General features: G+C 40.5%; 1 protein-coding gene across 1 annotated transcript in view; it reads right to left on the bottom strand.

Moving 5' to 3' along the window:
* Positions 1–14,764, bottom strand: part of LOC122808190 (extracellular calcium-sensing receptor-like) — a 512,288-nt gene that overhangs the window by 466,517 nt on the left and 31,007 nt on the right. Inside the window, exon 2 of the mRNA XM_044079158.1 lies at positions 10,190–10,885. Coding sequence (XP_043935093.1) covers positions 10,190–10,885 — 696 coding nt within the window. The remainder of the gene's footprint in view (positions 1–10,189; positions 10,886–14,764) is intronic.

Below are 14,764 nucleotides of genomic sequence, written 5' to 3'. Positions count from 1 at the left end.
TATATATATATATATATATATATATATATATATAAAACAACATACATCTCAGTCTCTCCCCATATATCTGCATAACACATATACATATCATACACACACAACTACATTTATATATACATCCCTGTTATATACATAAATATGTGTGGATGTCTATATTGTCCTACATACCCTAATAATGGTGAGTAAAGCTGCTTTATCACACATCTATAATGTTGCTCAAAGGATGCAAAGTAAGGGTCAGCAGTACATAATGCACTTACCTACAAACCCCTGTACCTGCTGGATGTCACCTCATAGATAGCAACAGGTGAGCAGGTGGTGTAATGCATAATGTTAGCTACACATGCATGGACAGGGCACATTGTTCCTTCCCACAGACATGCCGATCCAAGTGCAAGCAGACACATTTGGGCATACTGATAACCATAGGCACATAACTAGGATACAAACACTTATCTGACTGCTAGGATACTCAGTGCAGAAAACAGTATGAAGCAATATCACCCTGCAGGCCACAGATGCTGTTCAACACAAGCCTACTTTGTGTATGTAATCCACAAGTAGTTTGCCTGCAATCACATACAAAACAGACATCAGCCGTGGCATGTGCAATATGTACTGTGATCTATTATGGGTGAGACTAGATTGGTAGGAGTTCTAATCTCACTCCAACCCCCTTGGTATGTGTGTGTTTGTGTGTATTTTCCTGATAAACAACTGAGTGTTCCTCAGTGGCTATCAAACTGCAACAGTTATGTACTTGCTGGTCCTGTAAGTTGCTGCTGGCTTCCAAAATGCCTTCTTCCACAAGACCTGATGGTGTCATCTACCAGAAGACTACCAGCTGCCACTGTAGTATCGGACTTAAGTGGTGGAATGTGTGATAAGTACTGTGATCTGTAGAGTGTAAAACTAGATAAGTAGGGGTTCTGATCTCAACCCAGACCACTTGGTCTGTGTGTATGCTCCTATGACATATATTCAATCACCTCAGTAACTTAGAAAGAGGTAGAGTTTTGCAGTGTTTTATTTTTCGCAGGTGATGTGGCCTTCCTAATGCCTGAACACAACTAGGCCTACTGATGTAATCAAGCATAATATGTCCTAAACTGATAGTACTAGCAGACATGAGGTGTGTTGCGTGCAAGTACTGTGATCTGTAGTGTGTACCATTACACAGGTAAGTGTTCTAATCTACATAAAGCCAACTTGCACTGTGTGTGTGTTGTGCCATGTCCTGAAAGCAGTAATTGGAATTGGTGCTAATTTCAATGTAGCCATGTGTGTATGTGCAGCTGTTATAGCCTTTTACATCAGCTTATGGAACCACAGGATATTTGAACTTAACTGGAATAATGGCCATACAGTCCTCACAATCTTAGACAACTTTATACCCTTATTTACATGGCCAGCATATTTTGCCCAAGTCCAAGAGGGGCACAGGCTAATGCCTTGTGGTGAAATGACAGTTGCCCAGCCAGTCATACAGATGGCATGTGCTGAGGTGCATTGACATGCTCTGTGTGCCATTCGTCAAGGTTCAGTTTCAAAGGTGTGTTAAAATCTGCTAGACAAATCTCTCTCACCAGCATATATTACTAATGTCACATAGTAGTTTAATGTCCTTAGAGTGATTAATTCATCTACTATGCCACCTAAAGATATGCAACATTTATAGTCAAGCAGGGTCACACATTGCCCCGTATGCAAGGCAGAGATGATATATGAGTAGTCTATATGCCACATGCTGCAATGACACCCATTTCAGATGATCCCCTTCGAACACACACGGAAGATGGGAAGTTCTATCTGTGAGGGACCATACTGTTGTGTGCAATTGCCAGTAATACTTGGTATGGTCCATTACCAAATGGCCATTGCACTCAGATATTGGCATGCTGAGGGAAGAGTATATGGAGGTTATGAGTATGTCACTTATGGGTGACTGTGTCCTCAGTTGTTGCATATGATTCCTGCCATACCAATGTGGAGACATGGTGATCTCATGCACATTAGGTATAAACCTGTGTGGCCAGGTCTGTGTGCCCAGTTCATTCACCCCTGAGTATGTAGGTCACATGTTGCGACTGATGTGCTACTTACCAGATACATAGGTGTTACTGATATAAATGATACTGCATACATATTTGCATGGTGTTTATGGCCATTAGTATGTCAACAGGCATTTATTCATTAATACCCTCTTGCAGGATATCTACATAACTCACAGACTCTATGAGTGCTCACAATTTGCAGGCATCAGCCAACATTGCTAGCCACAGACATTCAGTAGTCACTTGTATCATGGTTAAATGGATTCCAAGTAGTACGGGACCAGGGACTGAGTCCTGTTGAACACTGATGCTTACAGATCAGCTTTTGGAGGCAGATGTCCCTATGTTGAGTATGTGTGTCATCAATGAGCCACTTAGTGACCCCTACAATGATAGTACCATGGATGCCGAAGTGGGTGATTTGTAAATGATGCCTGAGTGGGGGATATAGTCAGATGGCTTGGCTCAGTCCAGGGGCTGTATGCCCTGATGTCCCCTCACCCAGGTCCTTGACGACTTCCTCGGAAATGTCCACCACATGTAACAGTCATGAGCCCCTGTCACACATCCAAACTGTGTACAGTTAACTGTGTGTAGGTCACATATATGTGTGCTGATCAGCTCCATGATGATTGCCCCTATGGGCATACAAATATGGATACTCAGACAAATAAATCTATAATTATGTTGGTCAGTGGATGCACACCTCTGTTCAAGGGTATAACAGCTGCCATTGTCCATTCAGCTGGGGTGCAGCCAATGGTTTCAGTATGATTGCAAGGTTTTCCCAATGGTGTTACTAATCCTTGTCAGATCCCATGCAGGATGCAGCCTGGGATGTCAGTGTGTCCAATAGATGCTGTGTATCCCTCATTGAGAGGCCAGTTATGACCTGCTCTGTAGAAATAGAAGTTATGCGACAGGTTATAGGAATGTCATGTGTCACATGTGGTTGGGACAGATGACTGAAATTGATGCAGAACCTGTGGGCTACGGGTTAGCTATGAGTACAGACCCATTATATGTGGCATCATTATGTATGGGTTTACTGACAATCTGGGCCTTTCCTTTGAGGTTACCCATGTAGCTACACTGTGTGTTGTGGCTCTGCTTTGTGTGGGTGGCTAATTTTGCCACTTGTGTATACACAGCATCACTACAACACTAATTACTTCTTTTAGCTGAGGAGGTTGTGCCTGCATGTTAGGGGGTCACCCTCACCCCAGCTGTCACACAGCAATGTACACCTCTTATTGTACAGCCTGCTAATGGTAGCTGCTCACCAGTCAGGTTTGCTGTGCCATGAGGAACCTGTATCCCTCCTGTCACGTACAGCCACGTTCATACAGTTGTAATACTGCTAGCATAATTCATGGGTGTAGAGCTCTGCATACTTGCTTGTCCCATCTCAGTGGGGAGGTGCAGTCAAGCTATGTCAACCATCCCACAGGAGGTAATAATGGCTTTGCTGAAATATATGTCTGTATTGTCTGCAAGTGGGGTTAATGCTGGTAGTTCTAATGAGTCTGATCTGTGGCCAGATCCCACTAGGGAGGACCTCATGTTGTGGAGGGCTGCTGTGCTCACCCATATTGGTAAACACATGATGCAATACATTGGTTCCCCATGTGTGGATGTCACGGCACTGCTCCATGGCTTTGTAGTTAAGGACCTGGACTAACCTTTGGGCAAGTGAGCTGCAGCATGATTAAACAAGACAGCTGATAGTCACTTAATGTCACCCCATACCATGTTGTAATGATATATCTTGATAGACACGCATACATTCAAATACACATAATGAGTGTCTGGAACATGCAGCTGATCCTGTAGCTGACTATTGATTGATTATGTGCCCATCCAATACTGAGTGGCACCTGCAGTGTTTCCAGGATATCACAGTGTTTCACAAAATTTGGATGTGTATCTATCCTTAATGAGTATGTATACACCACCTGCCTTACCTAGAACACTGCATTTTGAGGTCTGAAGATGTGGATAGACATGTAGTCTGTTACAGCTGTGGTGCTGATCACAGCCTTGAACCAGATGTCCTTGACTGCACACAAGTCAGCATAATTCAGGGTGAGGGCACCTTCCACAGAGTGTGGTTCAGTGTTGCCATACCCAGCATGTAGCACCATGATGTTGTATAAAGGTGGTGTTCTCAATGCCAACTTTACCCTCAACAGTGCATCTAAGATGCATAGTAGGGGTGTCAGCAGCCTTGGCCAGTACGCCAAATCCCAGGGGTGACAGATAAAGACCATCACTGCTGAAGCATTGATGTCTGTCGAGCAAGGCATCCCAGGCAGATATGTAATAGATCCCCTTACAATGACACCACACGCAAAGGCAATTATTGACTTCCGTCAATGTCCGTGTGTATGGAGCCATCATCCTAGGTGAAGGTCAATTGCAGCTGAAAGCTATGTTCATACCCACGAGAGACACAGACTGGCTAAGCTCAGTCATGAGTCTCCATACAGGACAGTGATGTATGTCCCTAGTGGTAGACACCTGCAGGAACTATGACATCAACATTATGTTAACTGATATTTTGTGATTTGTGGCAATGTCTGGTAAGGCCTACTGTGTCAACCCACAGACAGCTATCTGTGATCTTTCCCCATATGTAGTCACTTCACACAGACATTAATGTGACTCATGATGTAATCACCTATGACTAAGAGGTGTGACGTAGTGTTTTGCCTCGTGTATTTGACCATTTAGAGAGTGGTGCATGCAGTATTATGTGTACTGTGCACTCCAAAGGCAGAATTTTCTGAGGTTTCTGTTGTTTGGCGATGTGTCTAGTAAGGAGTTGCACACATGCAGGTGTGTGTGTGATTGGGTGCAGGTGGTGCAGGATGTGAACTGTGCCTGTTGGCATAATGTTCATTGTCATATGTAATTACTGCTGTTGGAGACACCATGGCATCATGGTTTGAAATGCAGTCACATCTGTCACATGTTGTGTTTGTGTGTCATAGGAGTAGAGTGGTGGGGGCACTCCCAATATCTCAGCAGCAGGTCCTGCAAAGTTAGGGTCATGTTGCCTCACCCATTGGGTTGACAGCCTGATATACAGTGTTTGTAGGCACACCTTGCAGTGAAGATGTGGATGCCTGTGCATGCATAGAGAACTTGTTCAACTTTGCTGACATTACATTGGCCTCGCAAGTGTATGATGCCTAAGCAACCAGACAGTACACTGGTTGTTGTGTGACATGAAGTGGAAACACAGACATGTGCTTCAGGTACATAACTGTACAGTATGACATGCCTAGGACATGGGGAAGATGGACACACATTGGCCAAAGGTGGCCAGTCCACTGCAGTAGGCCTCACAGCCATGTCATGCAGATATCCCCCAGTAATCTGTTAAAGGGTAGGATGCAAGGCTAGCTTTAAAACTGTCACCTATGATGGCTCACCACCAGTGTGCTGATTGTTTCAGCAAGACTTAACATTTATGTCACTGGACATTGTACATCATATTGTGGAACTACAGCAGTACTTCTAATCACCCTGTCGTTGGTTCACTAGTGACATACCACCAACCCTGAAACAGAAGACATAAGACATGCAAAAGCCAACTGAGTGCCCCAGGTTGCAAATCAAGGCATATACCTGGAGAAGAGCATGGGAAGGCTACAGAGCCTTTCATAATACTTGACAGCTATGTGGCTGAACAAACAGGCTGTGTCCTGTTTGTCATCATGGGTTTCATAGTATAGTTTTGCATGTGATGACAGAAAACGTACTGGAGCATAATATCCTATGTGAGAGTGGTGTCAGTGAGACCAGCAGTAGTACTTGCCAGGCACCACCAATTCCATGGACTCCCATGTTTAACACAGTCCTCACAAGGTAACTGTGTCCTTCTAGTACACACTACTTGAGCAGTGTCCACCTTTAGAATACCTGTGTAAAATCCACATCTTAACTTCGCAAGGTATACATATTACACTTTTCTAATATGTTTGTCTGTGCTATGTACAGACACCTTGGATGACTCTCTTCTTGGAACATGTTAGATGTAACTTCAGTACTTAGTTGCAGAAAGGACAACTAGCATGTAGTGTCAAGCAGTGTCCCCAGATCTCCTGGCCTGAGACACACTCAGTTGTTGTCTGAGCCACTGACAAATACTAAATACCAATGACTGCATGATACTATCCTTTGGGAAGTCATCCATCCCTGTAAAATATTGTGGTGTCTGCACACTGCACACAGTTGAGCTATTACTCATGGAGTTATGGACACAGAGTGTAATGTAGCCTTTGACTTTCACTGGTGGGTAAGATGTGAGGATGCATTCAAATTTTTGCAGCCTATACAGAAAGGTATGGGATGTAAATCCCAGACTGTTATTGCTATACTGAACGTGGCACTCATCACACCTATAATTGTGTGCAATAGCACCCTTGCTATGTCACTACACAGACATATCTTATAACTGTAGCAGCCACACAGGTTCCATGGCACACCAATACTCAATGTAGATAACATGTCCTATGGAGTCTGTGTCAAGACTGCACATGTGTAATCTGTCTCATAAATGCTTTGGAGGAGTTGTATATGGCTGACAAACAGGGATGTGTCAGATCTCAGTGTAAACCTCCCGTGTATCCATGACAGGACTAACTCACGTCTTATCTGTTCTACACACCTACAATGTCCTTGTGGTATAAAGAGTACATGCTGGAGAGACAGGTATGTAACATATACAGTACATCCTATATGAAACAAGCCCCCCATGCATTTGAAGCACACATCTGCTGTGACACACATCTTGTTCAGATTACACAATGGGATGCATCACAAGACAAACATAACTGGTATCAGACAAATGTCTGTACCGGACACAGGAAATCTGTAGTTGGGTCATCTCCATCACCACAGATTGTAGATGCATTAGCTCACAGACCCCTGTTACACTTATCAAGGGTATCAGACCTTTTCAGAGATTAGGGATGCATGAGTAGGCTGAATGATGCCATTGTCCTTGCTAGCCTGTTACACACATGGAGCCATGCACCTATAATGCTGTACCTTGCTGAAGACATATTTCTTCTGAGCTGACATTCAATCCTGTGCTGTGACATCTGTGGGTTTATTGCTGCTGTATATCCATAGGTGTCCCCAACAGAATCCTGCAACAGAAACATAAACAGGTGTATGACACACCTTTCATTGGGTAAATATACATCCATTACAATATCATACTACATAAGGTGCACAAAATGTTGTGCCTTAGTCATTACAAATGTCAACATACCAAGCAGAAACTTCACAGTGTGGAGGTTGTGAAGTTCAATACTTGAAATATGTCATGCACCTAGTTCACTAATAAAATTTGAGCTTTAAAATACTACAAAATAATAAAATAGTAAGTAGTCCACATATGAGTTAAAATGTTATATTCTTTATTGAAACACACAGACAAGTGATTTTAGTTGAGTATCACCATTGTACTCAACTAGGATCACTTATTTGTGTGTTTCAATAAAGGATATTCAAATTTTAACTCATCTGTGGATTGGCTACTATTTTATTATTTTGTAGTACTTATTTTAAAGTTCAAATGTTATTAGTTGACTAGGTGTGTGACATATTTCAAGGAGTGAACTTCACACCCTCCACACTGAAAGTTTCTGCTTGGTTTGTTTTTCAACTTGAAATACAGAGCTAACATATACTATGTATATATCTACATATGTACTTATCTTTGAACTGTTTGCATTAACTATGTAGTAAGTGTTTCTCTTTTAATTTCTCTCAATTGTATAGCTCATTTTTGTGACCTTTAAGTCTGCATTGACTATGTTTGCTAATTGTTGTATGATTGTATGGTTTACTGCTGGCCTGGATTTTCTATAATTTTGTGTTATTGACTGATGGAATTTTTCTCTCTTAGATGTTGCTGATATGCAGTCAGCATGTCCTGGTTAATAAGCAAACAAACAAACATACAAAATAAATTAATAAACTATTTGGAAATACATTTCTCATTCAGAACTGATAGAGAACCTACTTCCCGTACAACTCATTAGCAAAGGTCCAAGTAAGGATTTTTGCAGGAAGGCAAACACCTTTGCACATATCCTCCCTAAACCATACATACATCTATCATCTATCTGTCTATCTATCTATCTATCTATCTATCTATCTATCTATCTATTGAAAATAAGTTCGATCAATCAGCGTTCGCTTTTTTAAGCAGCGTTCGAGATATAATATAGACCCTGTATATATATATATATATATATATATATATATATATATATATATATATGTGTGTGTGTGTGTGTGTGTGTGTGTGTGTGTGTATAAACTCCATAATCCCACAATAAAAAGTGCACAACAGTTATAAATAAATACTGATCATACCATGCTTATCTATCAATCCTCATTCTAAGATGAAATGTGATTTTCACCAGCTGTTGTTCAGATGGTTAGAATCTGATCAGATGGTCTTCATTTATCTGTAGAGGGAACCCCAGAACTCCCCAACATATCCACTATATGTTTATAGGTCCATATGTAAGTACTAGGCCAGCTGCTCGTGCAGACCATTTTAAGCCTAGCCAGTTTCCCTTTTTGTGCTTGAAATAACCTATCCCATTTGGTTATATACTGGGCTTACCCACTCCATGGTTGATAATTATATATTACTCTTAAAAAGAATAACTGGGAACATACCATAGATAATATGAGGGGACCAGTACATGGGATAAACCATTAAGAAACTCCTTATGTCCATTAGTAATACAGAGGCAGTCCTGGGGTAGATTTTTTATTTATCATCTAAAGATCTAAGTTGAACTTGAATATGGACAGGGATGAATTTGTTTTCTGTGGATGGGAAGTCTTTTTCACAGCAGCAGTATTCTTTGTAAGATATACTTATCCCTCAAAACCATTCTGTTGATGTTACAAAATAGGTTTACATCCCTAGACCAAGCACTTCTGATGTCATTTGACTTGCTGTCCAGGAAATACATTAGAAATGGGCCAAAGGATGCCTTGTATGCCAGAAACAGGTCACATCTTAGCAGTCTGTAGGATATCGAGTATAGTTATAGGGCTGTGCTGCTCAATGTAGGACATGTTGTTTAGGCCTTGTATCCTTCTAGTAAGATACCTCTGTGAGCTTATTATTTATTGCACTCACACCATTCTACTTTTATGATCTTTTGAACTCTGTGTTGGACAGCACTGTTGTACAAAAGCACCTTTCAGTCACTGCCCTTCATGATCTGTGAAGAAATTTTGATAAAAATAATTAGTGAAACGTTTCTGCCCGTAAACAATGTGTAGAAAACGTATGTATTACTTATGTACTGGCTGCAGTGCCTCTGTTCCTTCCCTATAAAACCATATCATACCCAATAGAATTATCCTGATGATCATTTTGCAGAAGACAGAATTATAAGAACTCTCACCCTTACTTGGATCATTAAGATTTGAGCAATTTTTTATCCTTCTAAAAAAGTATGAGCAGACTGTCTTCTCCTAACATGAACTTTTATAGCAGGAGGTTGTAAATATTATTTTGTGTTTTATGTTGTGAAGCCTGGTGACCTAGTGGCTGTAACTCATTTTGTATCTTTATAGCTCCAGAGCTCGGAGTTCAATACTTACTGTCTCAGTGAGGTATGTTTAGTGTTCATGCAATCTTAAGGCTGTCTTCTGGCTATTTATCTTTCCTCTCACTTCCCCAATGTATGATGATTAACAGGCTATTCTAACTTTCTGTGATTCTTGCATTTGTCCTTGACCCACTATCCTAGGTCATGACTGAGACTGGTTTTCATGATCAATTTGCTTAGGATGTTTAACAACTATTAAATAAAAAGTCAAAGTAAGATATGCACATTTTGTAATGTAGAATTTATGAAAATAGAAAAAGCAAAAACTACGCAAAACATGATATGACATTTATTGAAATGCTAGCTAATTAATGGTAGAATTCTTCTTACCTGCCATGGTCTATGATCCGGAATGCTAATACAGGTTCCATTTTGAAAAGGCCCGTGCTTATATTTGCATAAAATCATATCCTGTAGGGCATGAGCCACAGCATAAACACTCATGTACACATTATGTGTTATACTCAAACTACTTACATCCAGGAAACAGTTTTTCTCAATATCACCAAGACTTTCATACCCAGTGCAAACGCTGCTTTGATCCCCGGCTTTTCTGCCCTGAGTAAAATTTTTTATCAAGCTGACCCATTGGCAACCAAAAGCATTTTCCCAGAAACTGTTTAGAAAAATATCGTGTGAATATTTAGATGCATGAATGCCCAAAAGGTAATCCTTAAACTTTGGCATCTCGTAATTAGGGAACAGGATCCCAAGTGTTCCGTGGAATGTATTAAAGAGTTCTTTTTCTGTAAACTTGGGAGAAACAGACCAACCTTCTGTTGCAATCCAGACTTTTCCAGTTATGTTGTATTTTGCAATGTCCTCCATTAAAGGATTGAATGGTTTCTCAGTGGAGAAGACTATGATAACTGTTGCTGTTGATTTAGTTATAGTGCTGATTATTATTTTGCTCTTGTGTTCTGCATAAACTACTGGGATGGTTTCTTCAAATGCCAGACAGACTCCAGCTTTAGAAAGCTGCTGTTTCACTAACTGGCTCCCTTGTTGACCATAATCACTCTCCTCAGCTAGCATCCCTACCCAAGTCCAACCAAAATATGAGATCAGTCGTGCAGCACCAATGGACTGGAACTGGTCACTGGGAACAGTACGCAAAAAGGAAGGAAACTGATTCTTGTCACTCAAGGCTGCTACGGTTGCCCAGTAACTTATCTGTGCAAAATAAAATAAAATAAAGCATATTATTCTAGAATAATTTCTGAGTATAATATTTAGTGTTCAGCTGCTGTACGTGTCTGATGAATACCACAAAGCTTATGGACTTGGCATAATCCATTTATCTATCATGAAAGCTAAAATACCAAATTAAAAACTGTGCACATGGATTATATTTAATAACAGACTAGGAATCCATGTTAAATTTAAGATAGTTCTGCTTTATGTTGTGTCTTTCAGCTTTTCCCGGTTAGGGGTCACCACAGCAGAACTCCGGTCCACTAATGATTGGTAGTTCACTTTTACGTGCCGAGTTACCAGCCCTGATGCACAACCTTCAACCCATTCATGCATGTCTCCATGCAGAAGATGCTCTAGCTAAGAATTGAACCGGACAGCATCTTACTGTGAGGCGACAACGTTACCGCAGCACCACCACCGCGGCTATAGTTCTGCTTTATACTATCTGCTATTTCACTTCAGAGAGTTATGATTATATTAGACGTCTGTAAGCCTGCCTCTCTTACTTTCTTTCTTTCTCTCTCTTTCTATGTTTCATAATTCTGGGTCTGACCCCCTTCTTATCACTGACCATCCCTCCTGACTTCTAACTTAGCTATTTGTTCCCTCTCTGAAGTACCTTCTCCTTTCCATCATCAGTTTCCAGAGCCCCTATTAATACTTGAAGGAAGATGCATGTAGGCTACTACACATATCAACTCTATATCTAAGCAGTGCACCATTTTTTTATTTTATTTTTATTTTATTCTGCATTTGTTTATCAGGGTAGAGCACTGATATCCATGGACCTTTTCCAGACTCAACCTGGGAGTGCTGTCTGATTAAGTGCCTTGCTTAGAGTCATACAGATAGGCAATATGGAGGCTGAGGAAATCCAAACTCTGGACTATTGGACCATAGAAAACAGCTTATTAACAGCTGCTTAGTCCTCTATGACAACTGCTGTCAACTGTGCAGAATGGCTCAGCTAGGCTTAGGCTAAAGACAATACTCACCCAGTCTTGCAAGGTGTCCATACCTCTCAACCTCTTAGAGAAAGGAATCTGGACAAAGCCATAAAAAAGTGGTACAAATAGGGACTATTTTGAAATATTGATCTTACAAAGTTAGAAAGTTGATAGAATAACAGGTTTTGCATTAGCATGACCTTTCTGAAGGATATAAAGTCTAAAACTCAAATGTCTGTCATTATTTTCTAACTTCAATCTTTAATGATTTGTCACTAATTTACCAGACAGCCACAATTTTATGAAAAACAGACTAAACATACAAGGCAAAAATCTGGACATTCTGCAGAAATCTGTACAGTAGAGAGGTATGAAGGTGTCTCCAGTGCAGAGGTCAAAATCATCTTCTCTGGATGGGTCTGCTGACCCTAGACACTTACTGCCATTCTCCCTACATGGCTTGACCAGCTTCTGTGAGACTAGTAAAGCATGATTCACAAGAATCATTCTCAGGACTTTATTTCTCCATGTCATGAGGCCAGGTAACCCCTACTTTTCCTTTCTGACAGACAGAACTTTCTATACCCACTGAGGGAAAGCAGCAAATTAAGTGCCATCATCAGATATGTCTAGCCATGAGTCGAGGTGCCTGGGTCTGGAAAGTTGTATATGAGTGGTCCTCAGACCAGAAGGCTGATAGAAGCTCAAATGAGTGATTTACCTCATTTTTTCTGTGTTGAGCAACCTGACCTTAATGATGGAGGCTAGAGACAGGTTATTAAAATGTCTGTGTATTCTTTTGTTTATATGGCTTAACTAGATAAATAAACACAACCTATTAAGCTAGTTAGTAAACTGAAAATACAGCTTTTTGTTTAGTAACTCATACATCCCTAACTGGCAACTTCACACTAAGGTGTTTTGGGGAAGACGCACTCAGAATAGAATTAATTATTTCTGACATTTAAAAGAAGTCAGACATTGCACCATCATTGCTTTCTTGCCGTCTATTGGCTAATTTTGTATTTAGGCTGGTAGTCAAAGCTAGCTTATCCCAGTCATAGCCAGGGCTTCATCTCCAAGTGTTACAGAGTTAACAAGTGTGAGATGCAAATCCATAATGACAGAACTGTCACTGTTGCAGTCTTGTCAGCCATAGTTTCATAGGTTCATGGGTAGGTACTAGGCTATCGGCCCAAGGGCCTAAGTAAGCCTAGCCAACAAGTTTCCCTGGCTTACGCCACCCGAGAAAGTTATTTTCCTGTGCCCCTGTCAAGCAGAGCCACAGAAGTGATCCCTGGGGTGTATTTCATATTTTCCATCCACTCATCAAGATTTTTTTCAATAGTGATAATCAGGAACTTTGCTTGACAAAGAAGCATAGGCGGCTCTGAGTAGTTTATTCTTGAAGGTGGAAGCCATGAATGCAGTGCCAATAATATAATAACAAAGGCCACAGTAAAGCTGTCTGGTCTGAGCCTTTATTCTCCCTGAACAAATAATTTCAATCTAACTAAGATGGAGGACTCACTAATGGTCAGTTTGAAGGGGGGGCACTTGCATTTGTGCTCATTCATATCTCTGAGTTTTTTGTTCCTCCTGGATGAAGCTTTTTACTTCTGTGATTAAAAACCATTAAGCATCTCTTTATCAGGCTTAATGGTGAACTGCATAAGTGAGATCACCTACCTTTACCATGTGCATAGCCATAACACTGCTTTCATCTGTATAGGTGGCCATGTCAAGCTGCAACAGGTTCAACAATGGTAGATAGTATGGAGGATGTAGCAGTACATGACCTGGATCTACCTTCCCTGAAGGGTGTACCCACTGTGGAGGTAGAGAAGTGGTGGCTACTGAATCACTGTCAGCCATGGCACATTAAGGCATATAATCCCATGAAGGCAGTGAAGACACCCAGGAACCTATCAAGTATGGTAACCATATGAAATGCTGACACCCACTAGAACAAGTCCTGAAACATGGACACCCAACAGCCACATGAATGTACTTATATATATATATATATCACGTCTGATATAGCCATTTCCTAGAATATTCCCTTTTCTCTGAGGTATGGAAATCTCAGAGTTGGTATAAATAGGATTGGGCATATGAGGGCTTTGTCCCCACATCAAGTGACGCAGGGAAGTTTAAAGGATAAGACCAATGTTCAGGATTTTCCTCTTCTCCAGGATTTTTAGTCTTTTTTTCCCCACTAGATAGCGCTTGGCATTTCAAGTGACAGCATATCAATAGGGAGCCATCCAGCACATCAGTCAGTTGACCTAGGCATTGCATCCCCACATATCTGTTGTCAAACAGCTGTACTGTATATCAATCATGTCTGCCATGGCAATGGTGGCATCCTTCTTCAACTATAATTTTAATTTCAGCTTCAACTTTAACTCTTTTATTATAGCACTTACTTATTAATAATACAAATCTAATGTAAAGTAGATCAACATTTAAAGCACATTGATCAGAAAACACATAAAATAATATGTACAATTATTTACAACACAAGGACTTTAATCGTATTAAAATTCAAGAAATATAATATTGCAAATTCATTAAAACCAGTTTAAACAGCAAAAGCTGCTTAAGTACTCACTGCCTTCAATAATGTAAAACTCCCAAACACCAGTCTAACAATAATTGAAATATTATTTGGATGACTTTTATTAACTACACAAAGCACAAAATCAGGACACAGATAAACAAATACACCTAATGTCTTTACAATAAGAACATAGAACATGAAAAATAGTTCAAAAAGCTAAAACATCACAACTTTGACAGTGCTCAACACTAGTTAAAATCAAATACTGCTTTCTCCATGTGTCATATACCTTGTAGGTACAAATTGAAATGTTTGACTATTCCTGCTATAGTCAGATGTTCACAA

The sequence above is a fragment of the Protopterus annectens genome, chromosome 8.part0 (genome assembly GCF_019279795.1).
Source record: "Protopterus annectens isolate FY-2018-M chromosome 8.part0, PAN1.0, whole genome shotgun sequence".
Classification (NCBI taxonomy): domain Eukaryota; kingdom Metazoa; phylum Chordata; order Ceratodontiformes; family Protopteridae; genus Protopterus; species Protopterus annectens.
Note: the sequence above shows the minus strand (reverse complement) of the source record. Positions and strands in the feature narration are given on the sequence as shown.